The 18,085-nt window shown below is 40.8% G+C and overlaps 1 protein-coding gene across 1 annotated transcript in view; it reads left to right on the top strand.

The window, feature by feature from the left end:
• The first annotated feature begins 2,044 nt into the window (after positions 1-2,044).
• Frem2 (FRAS1 related extracellular matrix 2) overlaps positions 2,045-18,085 on the top strand; it is a 160,410-nt gene continuing 144,369 nt past the window's right edge. The window contains exons 1-2 of the mRNA XM_020184528.2: positions 2,045-7,499; positions 12,374-12,463. Coding sequence (XP_020040117.2) covers positions 2,342-7,499; positions 12,374-12,463 — 5,248 coding nt within the window. The 5' untranslated portion in view covers positions 2,045-2,341. The remainder of the gene's footprint in view (positions 7,500-12,373; positions 12,464-18,085) is intronic.

Genomic DNA, 18,085 nt, shown 5'->3' with positions numbered 1-18,085 from the left:
GCTGTTGATCTGATTCTGGTCAGGACTCACCCAGAGTCACAATGCAGGAGTAAAGGCCACTTGGCTGCCAGTTGACATTTTTCATTAAAAACATATAACCAGAATTTGATATATAATATAGAAAGAGCCATATTTTATTCTGAAACTGATTTTCTATTCCACTTGGCAGCTTTGTATTTATTTGTGAACAGAAAACAGGATATTCCCATATCTCTGCCATTTGTATCCTGTATGAAATAAATAATCATAACACATTTAAATAATAATGCCAAAGAGAATTAGAAATTGGTGAGGAGTTGGATGGGGGTTTTCTAATGTGTTTAATGTATTGGCCTCATTCCTTCTATATACAAGAATGTTCATTTTGTAACAAATTGTGAAATGTACCCACTAATTTTAAGTAGGAGTTAAAAGTCCACCAAACAGTACAGAACATGAAGAATAAGATTAGAACAACTAATTAGACATTATTTGTGTGTTTACATTAATATGTTGCTTCTTTTGCAAAACTTCCAGAACTTTCCATCCCTGACTCCCAGGGAACAACTGGCCCAGTGTCTTCCTGGAACAAATCTGCCATCTCCCAGCAATACTTTTGCAACGAAGTTTGGGCTGTAATCTGGAATAGCTGTGAAAGTGTCAGGCAGAGCTCAAAATCCTGAACTAGAAGATGTCAGGTTAAACGCACAAAAGAATTAAAAAGAGGGCCACTTCTTAGTGAAATTACTTACGAATTACTTATGTAGCTTATATCTTTAATTTGGACTAAAATTTAAAAGCGCACTGTCAGTTTCTTACCGACCTCTTTTTGCAATTCAAAATATCTTTGAAGAGGAAAGTGGTAAGAAGGCCAATTTTTTGTTCCTGTTTAATAATCAGATTTGTATTGTTGAACAAAAATGAACATTACCCCAAATAAAGTATTTTGACCAGAATAAGCAAGACTGCTCAAGGAACCAATTGAAAACGGTTGAGTTTTTATAATAAGGGTGGTTTTTTGTTTGGTTGGTTTTTTTACAGGGGGAGGGAGGGTAATTAGAAAACCTTCTAAAAAGGCAATCTGCACACTCCTGAAACCAGACAAACACAAGGGGGCAGGAAGAGCTCAAGTCAGCCTCAAACCCTGCTGACTAAAATGGGGTCTACACTCTTTTAGCTTGCCCTCCCTCGGATACTTATCAATTCTCTTGGCAGGCAAAGAAATGTGATGCTGACAGGCGGGTTTAGTTCGTACTTGGTCTAATTACTGCGAGTGGAACGGGAGCGTCTCTAATGACAGCTACCCTAACAGGGAAGGCTTTGGGACAGCCTGAGGCTACATTCCCTAGAACTTATTCTTTGGTGACAGACTAGCGATTCTGATCAGACTGCATTTCTCACGCATTCCAAATGCCCCCTTTTCCTTTTACCCTGTGAACTTTGGTTGCAAAGGAGAGGCTTGTTAAAAACTCTCCAGTCCGAGGACTGTGCCCATGGTAATTTATGAAAAGGCAGCGTGGGGCGGGAGTGGAGGGGAGGGTGCAACCTGCTTTAGCTTTGGGTTTTAAATCCAGCTGTCCTTCTTTTGTAAATACGCCCCAGAGTTTATTCTCAAACTGCCCTGGGTTTCGATTCAAATTCAGGCGGCACTATTTAACTTTCTTTTCTTTTGGAATTTGAAAGTTTCCGTGAGAAATGACCACCCTATGCACAGGGTTCCAATGAAGGGGAAGGAGGACTGAAATGGGTTGATCCTGAGGGCACATAGATGAATAAATAAATGGATCCCGCACCGCCCACTGTTCCGATTCCTCTGCCGGACCTCCAGACCTAGCAGTCGAGAGTCAAGCGAGACCAAAAGTAGGCAACGCCAGGCCACATCCCCTCAATTCCAAGGCAACCTGTTGCGCCTTCTTTCTCCTCCCCTCTCTGCAGTTTCCCCGCCTTGTCCCCTAAGAGAGCTGATTGACAGAAATCCCTACCCAACCCTGGACTCGGGGCCTCCTCCCGGGACGGACGATTGGTCTCCTGGGAGGACTGGGGTAAGGGGGTGCGAGGGGAGGGATTTCCCTCAAAGCCCTGGGTCTGGGGACCTGGGAAGTAGGAGGGAAGGGACTGCGCGCAACCGAGCTGCAGGCGGCGGAGCCGGACGGGCTGGGAGGGCTTAGCCTCTTCGGCTGTGGCTCCAGCCCGGACCGCGCTGCTCAACTTTCCCATCCTCTGGCGAAGTCCTGGTTACCCGGAGATCCCGCAGGCAGCGTGCTGAGTGCCTGGCACTTTCCGGAGGTGTCGCTTGTAGTTTACCTTGGGACTGATTTTGCATGCTCTCAGGCTGACCTGTTGGAGCCTGAACACCTGTACCATGCGGTCTGCTGGGACTCCCGGAATCGCCACACGCGCGCACCGGACAGCCAGTGCCACCAGCTTTCAGCTAATACCTGCGCCGCCGCCCAGACTGCTGCTGCTTCTCCTGTCACTGGTAAGCCGCATCTCGTCACAGCCGGCTGCCCCCGCCGGAGTACTGTTGTCCCCGGGTCTCGCAGGGGTTGCTGGGGTCCCTCAGGAGGAAACCATAGTGCTGGCAAACCGCGGACTCCGGGTGCCTTTCGGACGTGAAGTGTGGCTGGACCCGCTGCACGACCTAGTGTTGCAAGTGCAGCCAGGGGACCGCTGCAAGGTGACTGTGCTAGAAAACGACGCGTTAGCCCAGCGGCCTGGCCGCCTGAGTCCTAAGCGCTTCCCGTGCGATTTCGGTCCCCGCGAGGTGCGCTACTCGCACCTGGGCGCGCGCAGCCCGTCTCGGGACCGCGTTCGGCTGCAACTGCGCTATGATGCCCCAGGAGGGGCGATCGTGCTTCCGCTAGCCCTGGAGGTGGAAGTGGTCTTCACCCAGCTGGAGGTTGTGACTCGAAACTTGCCCCTGGTCGTGGAAGAACTGCTGGGGACTAGCAATGCCCTGGACGCACGGAGCTTGGAGTTCGCCTTCCAGCCGGAGACGGAGGAGTGCCGCGTGGGCATCCTGTCTGGCTTGGGTGCGCTGCCTCGCTATGGAGAACTCCTCCATTACCCGCAGGTCCCGGGAGGATCCAGGGAAGGAGGCGCGCTTGAGCCTCTCTTAATGGACTGTAAAGCGTTCCAGGAGCTAGGCGTGCGTTACCGCCACACAGCCCCTAGTCACTCACCAAACAGGGACTGGGTGCCTATGATGGTGGAGTTGCGTTCGCGAGGGGCTCCTGTAGGTAGTCCCGCTTTAAAACGCGAGCACTTCCAGGTGCTCGTGAGGATCCGAGGAGGAGCTGAGAACACGGCCCCCAAGCCGAGTTTTGTGGCCATGATGATGGTGGAGGTGGACCAGTTTGTACTTACCGCTCTGACTCCAGACATGCTGGCAGCTGAGGATGCTGAGTCTAACCCGGACCTGTTGATCTTCAACCTCACCTCTCCCTTTCAGCCAGGGCAGGGTTACTTGGTGAGCACAGATGATCGCAGCCTGCCCCTCTCCTCCTTCACTCAGAGGGATTTGCGCCTGCTGAAAATTGCCTACCAGCCTCCCTCGGAAGATTCCGACCAGGAGCGTCTCTTTGAACTAGAGCTAGAGGTGGTGGACCCCGAAGGAGCAGCCTCAGACCCTTTTGCCTTCATGGTAGTGGTGAAGCCCATGAACACACTGGCCCCAGTGGTCACCAGAAACACTGGTCTTATTCTCTATGAAGGTCAGTCTCGGCCCCTCACAGGTCCTACAGGCAGTGGACCACAAAACTTGGTCATCAGTGATGAGGATGATCTGGAAGCAGTGCGACTGGAGGTGGTGGCTGGGCTCCGGCATGGCCACCTTGTGATCCTGGGTACTTCCAGTGGCAGCTCTGCTCATAAGACCTTTACAGTGACTGAGCTTGCAGCTGGCCAGGTGGTCTACCAGCATGATGACAAAGACGGTTCTTTGAGTGACAACCTGGTGCTCCGCATGGTGGATGGAGGAGGCAGGCACCAGGTACAGTTCCTGTTCCCCATCACCTTAGTGCCTGTGGATGACCAGGCACCTGTTCTCAATGCCAACATGGGGCTGACAATGGCAGAGGGTGAAACAGTACCCATCCCACCCTCTGCGCTGAGTGCAACTGACATGGATTCTGATGACTCTCTGCTGCGTTTTGTGCTGGAGTCACCCTACTCAACCACAGGGCATCTGCTTTTTCGCCAAACTCATCCTCCCCAGGAGGAGGAGGGTCTCTGGAGGAAACAGGGAGTATTTTATGAACGAATAGTGACAGAGTGGCAGCAGCAGGACATAACAGAAGGGAGGCTGTTCTACAGGCATTCTGGACCCCACAGTCCTGGGCCAGTGATGGACCAGTTCACATTTAGAATCCAGGACAACCATGACCCTCCTAATCAATCTGGGCTTCAGAGGTTTGTAATACGAATTCATCCTGTGGATCGCCTCCCTCCAGAGCTGGGCAGTGGCTGTCCCCTTCGAATGGTGGTACAGGAATCCCAGCTCACACCACTGAGGAAGAAGTGGCTACGTTACACAGACCTGGACACAGATGACCGAGAATTGCAGTACACAGTGACTCAGCCACCCATGGACACAGATGAAAACCACTCACCAGCCCCTCTGGGCACTTTGGTCCTGACTGATAACCCTTCAGTGGTGGTGACCCATTTTACTCAAGCACAGGTCAACCACCATAAAATTGCTTACAGACCTCCAGATCAAGAGCTGGGAGTTGCTGCTCGGGTGGCCCAGTTCCAATTCCAAGTGGAGGACCGAGCTGGAAATGTGGCCCCTGGCACCTTCACCCTTTACTTACAGCCAGTGGACAACCAGCCACCTGAGATCCTCAACACCGGCTTTACCATTCAGGAGAAGGGCCACCACATCCTCAGTGAGACTGAGTTGCATGTGAATGATGTAGACACTGATGTGGCCCATATCTCTTTCACACTCACCCAGGCACCAAAACATGGCCACATACAAGTGTCTGGACAGGTACTGCATGTAGGAGGGCTCTTCCATTTGGAGGACATAAAACAGGGCCGAATTTCTTATGTTCATTATGGGCGTGAGTCCTTGACTGATAGCTGTTCCTTGGAAGTCAGTGATAGACACCATGTGGTACCCATCACTCTCAGAGTGACTGTTCGGCCAGTAGACCATGAGATGCCCATGCTGAGCCTTCCTGCTGGTACTCTGGAGTCTTATCTGGATGTCTTAGAAAACGGGGCTACTGAAGTCACTACCAATGTTATTAAGGGGACCAAGGAATACACTGATGATTTGATGTTGACTTTCCTCTTGGAAGATCCACCCTTGTATGGGGAAATTTTGGTCAATGGAGCACCAGTAGAGCACTTCACCCAGAAGGACATCTTGGAGGGCTCTGTCATCTACACCCACACCAGTGGTGAGATTGGCCTGTTGCCCAAAGCAGACTCCTTTAACTTAAGTCTCTCAGATATGTCTCAAGAATGGAGAATTGGTGGCAATACTATTCAGAGCGTTACTGTGTGGGTGACCATCCTCCCCGTGGACAGCCAAGCCCCAGAAATCTCTGTAGGGGAACAGTTTGTAGTATTAGAAGGTGATAAAAGTGTTATAACCTCAATGCACATTAGTGCTGAAGATATTGATTCCCCAAATGATGACATCTTGTGCACCATAATTATTCAGCCCACCTCAGGTTATGTGGAAAACATTTCTCCAGCACCAGGCTCTGAGAAGTCAAGAGCAGGAACTGCCATAAGTGCTTTCACTGTGAAAGATCTCAGACAGGGTCACATTAATTATGTCCAGAGTGTCCATAAAGGGGCAGAACCTGTGGAAGACCGATTTATATTTCGTTGTTCTGACGGCATTAACTTTTCAGAAAGACAATTTTTCTCCATTGCAATCATTCCTACCAATGATGAACAACCAGAAATATTTATGAGGGAGTTTATAGTGATGGAAGGCATGAGTCTAGTGATTGATACACCCATTCTCAATGCTGCTGATGCTGACATCCCTCCAGATGATTTAACTTTCACTGTCACCCAATTTCCCACTCATGGGCACATAATGAATCAGCTGGTAAATGGCACAGTTTTGGTGGAAAGTTTCACGCTGGACCAGATCATAGAGAGTTCCAGCATTATTTATGAGCACGACAACTCTGAGACCCAGGAAGACAGTTTTGTGATTAAACTAACAGATGGTAAACACTCTGTGGAAAAGATGGTGCTCATCATGGTTATCCCTGTTGATGATGAAACTCCAAGAATGGCCATCAATAATGGACTGGAAATAGAAATTAAGGAAACCAAAATTATCAACAACAAAATATTAATGGCAACTGATTTAGACTCTGAGGACAAATCCTTGGTTTATATTATTCGTTATGGGCCAAGACATGGCTTTTTACAAAGACAAAAGCCTACAGGAGTTTATGAAAATATCACACTGGGCATGAATTTTACCCAGGATGAAGTAGACAGAAATTTAATTCAATATGTCCATGTTGGGCAAGAGGGCACTCGGGATCTAATTAAATTTGATGTGACAGATGGAATAAATGCCCTCATAGATCGCTACTTTTACGTATCCATTGGGAGCATTGACATTGTCTTCCCTGATGTGATAAGCAAAGGAGTGTCCTTAAAAGAAGGTGGTAAAGTCATTCTCACAACAGATCTACTAAGTACAAGTGACTTGAACAGTCCTGATGAAAACTTAGTTTTTACCATCACCAGGGCTCCCATGAGAGGCCACTTAGAGTGCACAGATCAACCTGGAGTGTCCATCATATCTTTCACTCAGCTCCAACTGGCTGGCAACAAAATCTACTATATCCACACAGCTGACGATGAGGTGAAGATGGACAGTTTTGAGTTCCAAGTCACCGATGGGCGTAATCCTGTCTTTCGAACATTCCGTATCTCTATTAGTGATGTGGACAATAAAAAGCCAGTGGTTACCATTCATAATTTGGTTGTCAGTGAAAGTGAAAGCAAACTGATCACTCCCTTCGAACTAACTGTTGAAGATAGAGATACTCCTGACAAACTCCTGAAATTCATTGTTACCCAGGTACCTATTCATGGTCATCTCTTATTCAACAATAGCAGACCTGTCATGGTTTTCACCAAGCAAGACTTGAATGAAAATTTAATCAGCTACAAACATGATGGCACAGAGTCAAGGGAAGACAGCTTCTCTTTCACAGTGACTGATAGTACCCACACAGACTTCTATGTTTTTCCTGATACAGTGTTTGAAACAAGGAAACCTCAAGTGATGAAGATCCAAGTCTTAGCTGTTGATAACAGTGTCCCCCAAATTGCAGTGAATAAAGGGGCTTCTATGCTTCGCACTCTGACCACTGGCCACTTGGGGTTCATGATCACAAGCAAAATACTGAAAGTGGAGGACAGAGACAGCCTACACTTTTCTCTTAGGTTTATTGTGACAGAGGGCCCTCAACATGGTTATCTCCTCAACCTGGGCAAAGGCAACCATAGCATCACTCAGTTTACCCAAGGTAGGTTTCATTTTTCTTTTCAATGTCTTTATAACAAAAGGAAAAGGTATTGTTTCTTGAAAATATGTCTGTCACAGAAAGCCTTATAAGTAAAGCATCCATTTAGGGTCCAAGGAAAGTGAAAGGAGGGGAAAAAAAGGAAGGGGAAGAACACACTCACTAACTTTCCTGGAAAAACATATTCATTTTGCATTTTGCTCCATGGCAGTGACCTTGATGAGAGTAAGTGTCAATGCATTTTGATAGTAACAAGGTTTCCTGCCAAAGCAGGTACAAGATTTTGGCAAATTGAAATTGAAGTAGACTTTCTAACGCTGCTGCATTTACCTATCTTCTGAGCATCCTCTGTTTTGTATACTGCACATACTTCATGAAGCATTTTAGTACCTTACAGAGAGATGTGTTTTCTAAATTGCATTTATCACACTATCATCATTATCAATTAGCATCCACAAAAAATCCTTTAGATTTATATTACTTTAATTGCTTTTAAGAGCATTGTGCTGATACTGTTGTGGTTGCTAAGAACTTTTAGATGAAAGAAAAATATTTATATTTTCTTTAAGATTTAAAAATTCTTTTAGAATATTTCACAACTCAGGCAAACACCTGTCTAAAGAGGTAAGAAATAAATACACCTGTGTAGGGCTATAAAAATTATATTAGTACCAGTGGGAGATGGGGATATAAGGAAAGGATGTAGGAAGGTGAATGTGGTGAAAATATCATGTACTTGTGTGAAAATGGAAAAATGAGACCTGTTGAAGCAATTCTAGGAATGGGGGGATGGAGGATAAAGGAGAATGATGGAGAGAGTGAATTCAACTGTGATATATTATAAACACTTTTGTAAATGTCACAATGTACCTCCAGTAAAACAATAATATGATAATAGAAAAATAAATAAATTATATGTTTATAATAGGTCAAGCTACTAGAATGCACACAAATAGGAATAGATTAACGATGCATAAGAAGGCAACATGTTCATCTCTAAACTATAAATCCATTTTATTATTAGCAGCCTGAAGATATGTAAACAAAATGAATAGTAGAAGGAGAAAATTACTTTTATCATTTTGTGCCTTCTCTCTCTTGTGTTGCAAACACAGTACGTGATACCATTTACCTCAAGTACCTGAATTCCTGAAGCAACAGGCTCTTCTAACTTGAATGTCCCATGTGGGTGGACCCAGTCTGAGACAGGAAAGGCAGGTGACCTATGCAGAGTTATTCAGTGAGGGAAGGGAGAAGGCCATTCAGTGTGCTGGCTGGGGAGTGAGAGCTCTGTTCTCCAGAATGTGTGACTTTCATTACAAAGGGATTTGTGTTGCTTTCATGAAAATCTCACCATGTCAGAATGGAAACTGGATCTATCCTATGTGGGCTCTGGATTTCCCCCAGGGAATCCCAGTGGGGGTGTCCTTTTCCTATGACAGTGTTCTACACTTAGATAACAAATACTTTAATAGACATGGATGTTAAAAATGTAGTATTAAAGAGAACTACTTCTTTTTGATTCTGGCAAATAGTCTCACACTCTAACCTCCTGATTCTTGGCTGAAAGCCTGAATAATATCCCAGGGCCTGCAGGGACAGGAAAACCCCAGAGTGCCAAGTGACATGCAAAACCAGCAGGAAACTTTTGTGTGAAGGCCTTCTTAGGATAGTGATGCCACACAATTTTAGCCTAGTTTATTTTCATGGAAAGTGAAGAAGATGAAAGGCATATGTTAGAGGATAAAAAATGGCACTTCAAATCCCTCCACTGAGTTAAAAAGAAAATCTGATTTTGGAGGTTTTTTAAAAGAATTTTTAGTGAAGACAAGCAAGTGATTTACTTTAAATTCTATGGACCAAGTACAACAGCTGCAAATACTGGGATATTATTTCTTCAATATTGAATTCTAAAATTATGTTATCTTATTATCAGCAGTTGACTTTGAGTTTGCCATAATTAATTTTTATGGTCATTGTAAACGTAGTTATAAGTTCATTATAAAGTTTATGATACTTTAAAAATATCCTTTTTAAAGGAAATTATCACATTCAAATACAAATTCAAATATTGACTAGGAAACTGTTGGTATGCAATCATACAGCACTCATTTGAGCAAGTGAAGGCTAGAGTTTGGTTCATAGCAGTTATTTACAGAGATTAGATAAGTGACTAAAAATGGAGAAAGCTGCATCAGACAGTTTTTATGGCTGTTCTTCCAGTAGGAGAAATGAAAACAGTGTTTAGAGAAAGGGCTATGCAATCTTTTAAATTTGTTTTTATTTTTGCTTTATTGTGAAGGGATGAGGAAAACTATTACTTGGATGGATTTTTCAATATACCTAGTTGTCAGTTTAGCAAAGGTGGACAGAGAAGGTTATTCCTAAGTTGATAGATGAAATGACTGTTAGGAGAAAAAAATGAATTTGTTTCTAGAGCTTGTTAAAATTCATTTTAGGTAAACATTGTAAAATTAACCAGGTTAGAGAAATTATTGACATCAAATTTCACCTCTTTCCCAAGATTTCCCTCTCCTTTCTACCCCTTTACCTCCAGGTCTAAATTATAGTATCTGGACTCTACAAAGAATTCATAATGATGTATTTTGGGGGCTAATTTATAAGTTTTCAGGAAGACAGAAACATCCCCAAAGAGTTTGAACCAGGTGTGGTTACCAGGCATATTAACGAGTTTAGAATAAAAACCATGAACAATGGGGTAGATGAGCTGAAATACATGTAATGCATATTAAACAATTAGAAAAAACTAGCTAATTCTTAGATGATTGCTTAAAGAAAACATTTTAGCTATTAGATTTTTGTCTTCTTAATACTTGTGTGCCTTTAGAAAGCTAGTGTTTATGCATAGCTACAGTATGTTTATGTTATTTTCAGTGTTAGCTGTAATATAACAATATTATGATCAAAGTCTTTATCTCTTGGAATTTCAAAAGAGTCTTTTTTTTTTATCTGTAAAGTAGTTGTAACAAAGTTACAGGGAAAATGAAAGTATGTGCCATCTAATCAATTTCATATGCCTTAATTTGGTAAGAAAATGTGACACTTGAATGTCATATAATTACATTCATGTTCTCTTTACCTGATAAAAGAAAGTTCTTAAAATTCAGTTTTAAAGCAGTGATTTATTTCAATGAAATTCCTAAATATTATATTTTTGCTGAAGAAAATAGTGGCACTGAATGTTGTGTGTGTACTAAAAAAACTCTTTTTCTTATTTCCTAGAAGAGCCTTTAGATTTTCTTATAAAATTAAAGAAAAGGTGAGAGCATTGGATAAGAGACTTCCTTTCCTGGCCAGAGGTTATTATCCCCATGGTAGGCATGTATAGTCAGCAGAGTTTGCTTCATTCCTTACTGATAAGGGGAAGATTACAAAAGCTGAGTTTAGAGTAAACAAGTCAAGAGCTGTGCAGGGGGCTGCACTCCTTACCCCTGCAGAAACTCACACATGTGTGGGTAGGGATGCAGGTGTGTTCTACCACCACTCAGCTCCTTCATCTTAAATTAAGAAAACACTTGAGCCTGGGTAGAAGACTTTGAGAAAAGGACTGTGGGAAGTTAAGATGGGAAAAAAAACTCACAAGTTTTCAATGTATTAGAAATGATAGCCATACAGATACATATAAATGACACAAGTCAGAAAATGTGGAGAATTATGGTAGAGACAGAAATAAAATGGTACAGGATTTGTTCAACTTCTAAGACTCTACTAGCAAGTGGATACTGTTAATAATAAAATCAGATTCCTGATTGTAAGTGAATCAACATCAAAATTTCATGAGCCAGGATAGAACACACATTTCACGTCTGTAAAGAAGCTGTAGCAATTCATAGTTGACCCAAAGACCTCGCACCTCACTTGAGATAATTCTTTGACAGACCCATTGTCCTATATATAAAATGCCTTTGAAATCCATAAATGGAACTTAGTGAAACTTTTAGGAGACAGAAAAACACAATTAGACAAATAAATATTACTTACTGTTGTTGGAGCTATTTTTAGCTATGATCTCACTTTATGTAACCTTAGAAACTCACTGATTGGAGCAGATCAAATAACAATGGATTGTGAGTATCACAGAACAGAATGATATTTGTTTTATTATGTTGTCTGGCACTGGTAAAACAATGAATAAAATTTAAAAATTATGCCTTAGATTTGAAAACAAATCTATGTCAGTGGATTTGATAGAGTAGGAAGCAGTGTAAGGAGCATTTGTGACGTGGTATAACTTTCTACTATGAGTAAAAACTTCCATTCTTTTGTAGATATTTTTTGCTGTCTAACATTGAATCATGATAGTTATTTCAATATGTGGGATTTTAAAAATCTCACTTTGTTTTTCCTTTCAAATTTTGGAGTGCTTAAAATAGCCTGCTCTACCACAAAATGTAAGAAAATGAGCTAGAATGGGGAGGCACTCCTCACTCTTTCCTTTGCCTCCCTGTAGGACTGGCTCACAGCACTACAGGGAGTCAAAAGATGTAATTTCAAGAGGACCAGGAAATCTGCCATGCCTCAAAATATCTTCCTTTCCACCTGTCATGGTGTCTGACATTCCTTATTTAGATAGCCATTCCTTTGGTACGTGAACGTGCAAACACCATTGGAAGGGGCAACACCTTGCTATTATTATAATCTAAGTCTTGTACTCTATATCTGTGTAAGGATCAGATTTCCAGGGGACAGCTGAAATCAAGGGGCTTCGAGGTCAGAGAATTAATATAGTACTGTTCCCCTTAGAAGAGGATCTAAAAATGTTTATAGAAAGTAATAGCCAATAGAATTTAGCCTAAGTAACAAGTCATCATTTTTGCTCAAGTAATTCATCATCTTGTTTTTTGGTTATTTTCTAGCTGACATTGATGAGATGAAAATATGTTATGTCTTACAAGAAGGAGCTAATGCCACAAGTGATATATTCCATTTTGTGGTTGAAGATGGTGGTAAGTATCCCATTCTCTTGGTAGTAAAACACAGGAGAGGGACTTTTCTTGGTTGTTCTTATAAGGAATTTTTAACAGGTATCATGTTAAGCTTATGCAAATTTATGCAGAATAAATTTGGCATTTGCTATAGAAAATTTTCACAATCCTACCCTGTAATGACTATAGATAAATGTTCTAGTTGTATTATTTTTGTACTATGGTTTGTAAGAAGAGAGAGAGAGAGAGATTTGTATAAATAAGATCTCTGTATCCAGTTGTTCAAATTATGCTTTGTATGAACCTGAGTGCTTGAGGTGACAGGAGATGTTGGATTGGAATCTAACCCAGCTCCACTCACAGCCATGCGCCCACCCGGGTGTGTCTGCCCAAATGGGATCCCTTTTCTTAGTTTGTACCTGATACTGCAAGAACTAATGCTAGTGGATAAGGTGTCGTCCTCACCAAGACCTCAGTGCTAAATAAAGTTCTGTTTTATCTCAGCCTTTTCTGGATGCTTAATGATTTTCTTAGTTTGGGGGACATTTGTGACCTAGTGTAGGTGATCATTTTTCTTGGCCAACTCTGAAGAACACTGTAGTGAATGGAATAAGACTTCCAATTTAAGTTTCCCGAGTAATATTATTGTCATCACACACCCCAAACCAACTGACAGTCACTCACTCTGCTCAGCTCCCAGTGGATCTTCTTCCTTACCCTGTGGACTATGAGAAAAACTGGCCACCACTGCACTGATTTTAAAGACATTTTTTGTTTTTGCTTGCCCTCCTGGGAGGTGAAGGTGCCTCACTAAGTACATGTGTTGTGTAAGAGGACAGGGGACGTGAGGGCACACTTGAGAGAAGGAGAAGAGAAATGATTCAGATTCAGTCTGATCTGTTCTCTTATGATTCTTTTTTTAAACGGCAAAGCATTAAGTCATTCATTTCAAAAAGATTGACTCCTTACTCTGCATATTTATTGAAGCATTAAATAGCATTTGTTTAAAATATCACTGGACACACATGATCACAGCTCTCAAAAATGACATCTGTTGGATGGATGCCAAAGAAGCTAAAAAGTATGCTAACTTGGCTCCATTATTTGATTCCTACTATAAATCAGAAGCTTAATTTAGCTTATGTCTTTATTTTGAGAGTAACCAAATCATCATTTAGTATTCTTTCTATATTGATAAAAGGAATCTCAGTAAGAAACAAAGTTCTAAGACAGAAACCAACTTATACACAATAATCTATTTGTTTTTTTCATTGTCTTATTTTTTCATTTTATTGTTGTGCTGGGTAGGGGTACATTGTGGCATTTATAAAGTTTCTTACAATATATCATCTTGAATTCACCCTCTCCACCATTCTCCTTTATCCCCCCTTCCCTCCATTTGAGAAACAGTTTCAACAGGTATTTTTCTATTTACATTTATGTGTACACAGTATTTGCACCATATTCACCCTCTTAAACCCATTCCCTACCTACTCATTTCTGCTGGTATCAACTCCCCCAGGCAGAGCATGTTTGGCCCTCCTATTCTCTGATTTTGCAAAAGAAAGGAAAAAGAAATGACATTTTTGCTTGTTTAAGAAAGCTACACAGGGAATTTCCTTCTGTCATTTCCATGTATATATGTATTATAGCCCGATTTGGTTCATTTCCTCTATCTACTTTAGTCCATTTCTTATGATTGTTTCAATCAGTTTAAAAATGCTATATTAATTATTGTATAGGGAGTACATCAACCATATTCACCTTAACTTTCTTCTTTTACCCTACCCTTCTCATGTGTGACCTCCCCGTGGCAGGTCCTGTTTTTCATAATACACAATAATCTATTTGCTGAATCTTGCAGCTAAAAGGGAGGGAAAATTTGCTGAAAGAAACTGAAATAATCAAATATTGTTTCAAGACATCAGATTTATCTCTCAGAATGACTGTATAAACCTCAATAGCAACGTGTTTTTCTTTAAAATTGCAAGAAAAGTTCAAAATCCAAGGCTACAATTATTTTAAGATAGTGTAGCCTGTACTGTAAAAAAATTTGCCTTTTCCCCATTCATACACACACATGTACGTACACACACACACACACACACACACAGTTATTCTACTCTTTCTACACATCCATAGCTAGGTGGAATGGTGGTAACATTTACTTTAAAATTATGATCTTGTATACAAACTTTGGAAAACATGCATATCATATATCAAAATATTAAGGGAGGAATGACAACTGAAGAGGCTGAGCTTATTTTAATTTAATTTAATTTTTGTTATCATGTTGCATTGGGGCTACATTGTGACATTTACAAAAGTGCTTACAATATATCTTAGTTAAATACACCCACTCTATCATTCTCTTTTATCCCCCTTACTCTGTTCTAAGAATAGTTGCAACAGGTCTCATTTTTCCATTTTCAAGCATGAGTACATAATACTTCCACAAAATTCACCCTCTTTCACCCTTCCCTTATATCCTTCCCCTGGGATTATTTTTTTAGAATTGCTGAAAATGTGGTGAGGTCTCTAAAGATGATCTTTGTGTTTATGGAAATAGAAATGAAATCATTTCTGGAGCTTTTCCAGAGCCTTGGTTTCATATGGAAAGAAAAATTCCAGAGATCTTCTTTACCCTCCTCCACCCTCATAGCATTACTTATGGGGTTCAGGCAGATTCTGGAAAGCTGTTACTAAACAGTTTGCCTTAACTTCCCTGATGTAAGAAACCTTCCTTTGACAGAATAGGCACAGAAACCTGCAAGACTAAAACATTTTTTTTTAAAAATCATATATGTAGCTCAAAAACTGAGTTAACCTGATTTTTTAAAGAATTTTTGCATTATAAGCAGTCTAATGTTTGAATGAGAAATTCAGTAGTATTTAAGCTTACAGAGTACTGGCTGAGGTGATTTATTGTCATATACTTTACACAATGATAGCACACATACCCATAAATCATCCCCATGAAATGGATGAACTGTTTCCAATATTTCACATCTAGGAAGCCAGTCAAGTACATGGCATAAAATTAAGAATTCCTCTACTACCAATTCTCTTTCCAATGTACTGAATTCACTTCTTCGCATCTACAAGATTGGTCTTAGAAGGGTAACCATCTAAAGGAATTACTGGGGCAAACAACCCTTGAATAATCCTAAAAATAAAACTTAGTGTCAGGGATCAAGAATGGGTGGAAAGATGGAGACAGAAGGGTAAAAGCACTTGCTTCAGATTTCATTGTGTTGTGATAAGAGGCCAGGTGACCACAGGATTCTCCTTCTATTGGTGGTCACACATAATTGACCCACCAATCAAGGGATAGTGCTTATGACATAGTCACTACATTGCAGGTTTAGGAGCACTTTGAAGTTAATTACCAAATGACAGAAGAGAAAAGCAGTGAAGAATAGATAATGTCAGGATTTGTACCTCAGGGGGACACTACTGTATTTGGACTTAGTATACTTTGGCTAATCTAGCATTGTGTACATACAAGCACACAGAGATAGCTAGAGCTTAGAGCTCTTTCAACTAATCTTTAGAACTTCTACAAAATTTATTCTTGCTTATGCAATTTAACCTTCATAACATCCCCTGAATCTCAAAAAATAGCAAAAATATGTATCTACATGGCAAATGAGGAAACCAGGGCACAGAAATTAGTAACTGACCTCCTTCAAGTTGTACAGACAAGCAACAGACTGATTTGAATCATAGTCTCCCCCCCAAATAGTGAAAACTGATAAGTTTCACACCTGTTTAGACAGTCATAAGAGGGGACTCGAGCCGTTCTGGATTCCCCACACTAAGTTTTTAGGAATGTTTAACAGATAAGAATGAAGTCAGAATAGGGTGTTCTGATAGGGCATACATAAAGCTTTGTGTCTTCTGGAGTGTGCAGTTGTATTTCAAAATAGTGTAAAAGTAATCAGGCTTACTGGCACACACCTGCAATTCCAGCTATGCAGCAGGCATAAGTAAGAAGATTGTGGCCCAAGGCCATCCTGGGCAAAAATCAGGAGACCCTATCTTTAAAAACAAGAAAGCAGAAAGTGCTGGATGCATGGCTCAAGTGGTAGAGCGCCTGCCTAGCAAGCAGAAGGTCCTGAGTTCAAACTTTTACACTACCAAAAAAATGTTTTAAAGATCATACTTCCCTAAACTTTGTAGTACTCTTCCCTGGAATCATAGTGTACTTCTTAAAATGATTATTTAACAGTGAAATATGTTTAGTGGAATATTAATGACGTGTAAGCGTTAGCCCGTCTCTCAGGAGTTCTGTCACTTCTCACGATTGATCCATGGTGTGCTATAAGGTCAGACTCTGAAGTTCAGGAATATATTCCAGTTATCTGTGGCTTCCTCCAACAGACTTGTGTGTTTAAGTATCCATAGCAATCATGTACAGGTTTAGCTAATGTGACTTCTTCTTGATTTCACCCTTGATATCTTCATGAGAGTAACTCACAGGATAGCACTACAGACCTGAGAAATGCATCTTCCTTTGATGACTGCCTTTGAATTCTAATTCTAGATCTCATACCTTGGCATCACCCTTAATAGTTGAACACATTCTCACTTGATTCCTCCTCAGCATTCAACTCTTGGTTGTTTTTCCATAAGGTATTCTAACATGAAAGTACTTTTCTGCTCCTTTTTAAAATTTTTTTGTTTCAGGAACTGCTCTCTTTATAGTGATGTGAAAGCCAGCCTTACATAACTATTCTAGGCATGTCCTACCCTCAACCATAATGACTGTTAATCACTCTTCAGCACCCAGCTCAAGTATCATTTCTTCTCCAAAGCTGTTCCCTATATCATGATGAGGAAGTTAGTTACACCCTTCTTTGTGCTTCTATCCCTAACTTTATTTACAGCAAGAATGTCATCCTATGATTGTTAATGTGAAGACCTCCACTAGGAGAGAAGGAATTCCTTCATATCAAAAGAATACATTAGTCTTTGTATCTCAGTGCCTACTCAGAGTTGAACATATAGCAAATACTTAACAAATATTAAAATGAATGAAGTGAAAAATGGGAGGAAGAACCATTCATTTTTATACAAAGATCAATTAAATAGTATTCTAAGAAAAGTTCCTGCGAACAATTTTCACAAGATCTTTGCATTCCTTTAGAACATTCTCTTATCCTACCTCTAATTTAAATCCCTGTGGCACCAAGAAAGATTCTTAGTAAAGCTTTCACATTTATAAACACATTTGGAAACCAACAGCTGTGAAAATTCCTTTGAAATCTTCAGTGAAATATAGCTGTGATTGAAAAGCGTACCAATTTAGAGCTTATATTGTTCTTAAAAGATTATTTTTAGGAAAAATATATAAACAATTATACAATTGAAACTTTAAAGAGAAATAGACATTTTCTATCATAATTTACTGAATTTTTTAAGCCAGAGCCTTTACCATAGTATTTCTGGTTTTGGTCATCCTGGTTTTCTTCCTCATGTATGATAAAGGCAACATTATGACAGGCAGAGAAATAAAAGTGATTTATCATAAATTATCCTTTATCCTCATTAAAAAGGTATTGTGACTTACTATTATTCTGTTTTAAATAGCAAGGCCTCAACATCAAATTCAAAATGTTTCTTGATTTACCTCTGTGTGTG

The sequence above is a fragment of the Castor canadensis genome, chromosome 10 (genome assembly GCF_047511655.1).
Source record: "Castor canadensis chromosome 10, mCasCan1.hap1v2, whole genome shotgun sequence".
Classification (NCBI taxonomy): domain Eukaryota; kingdom Metazoa; phylum Chordata; class Mammalia; order Rodentia; family Castoridae; genus Castor; species Castor canadensis.
This window is presented reverse-complemented; position numbering and strand designations above follow the sequence as displayed.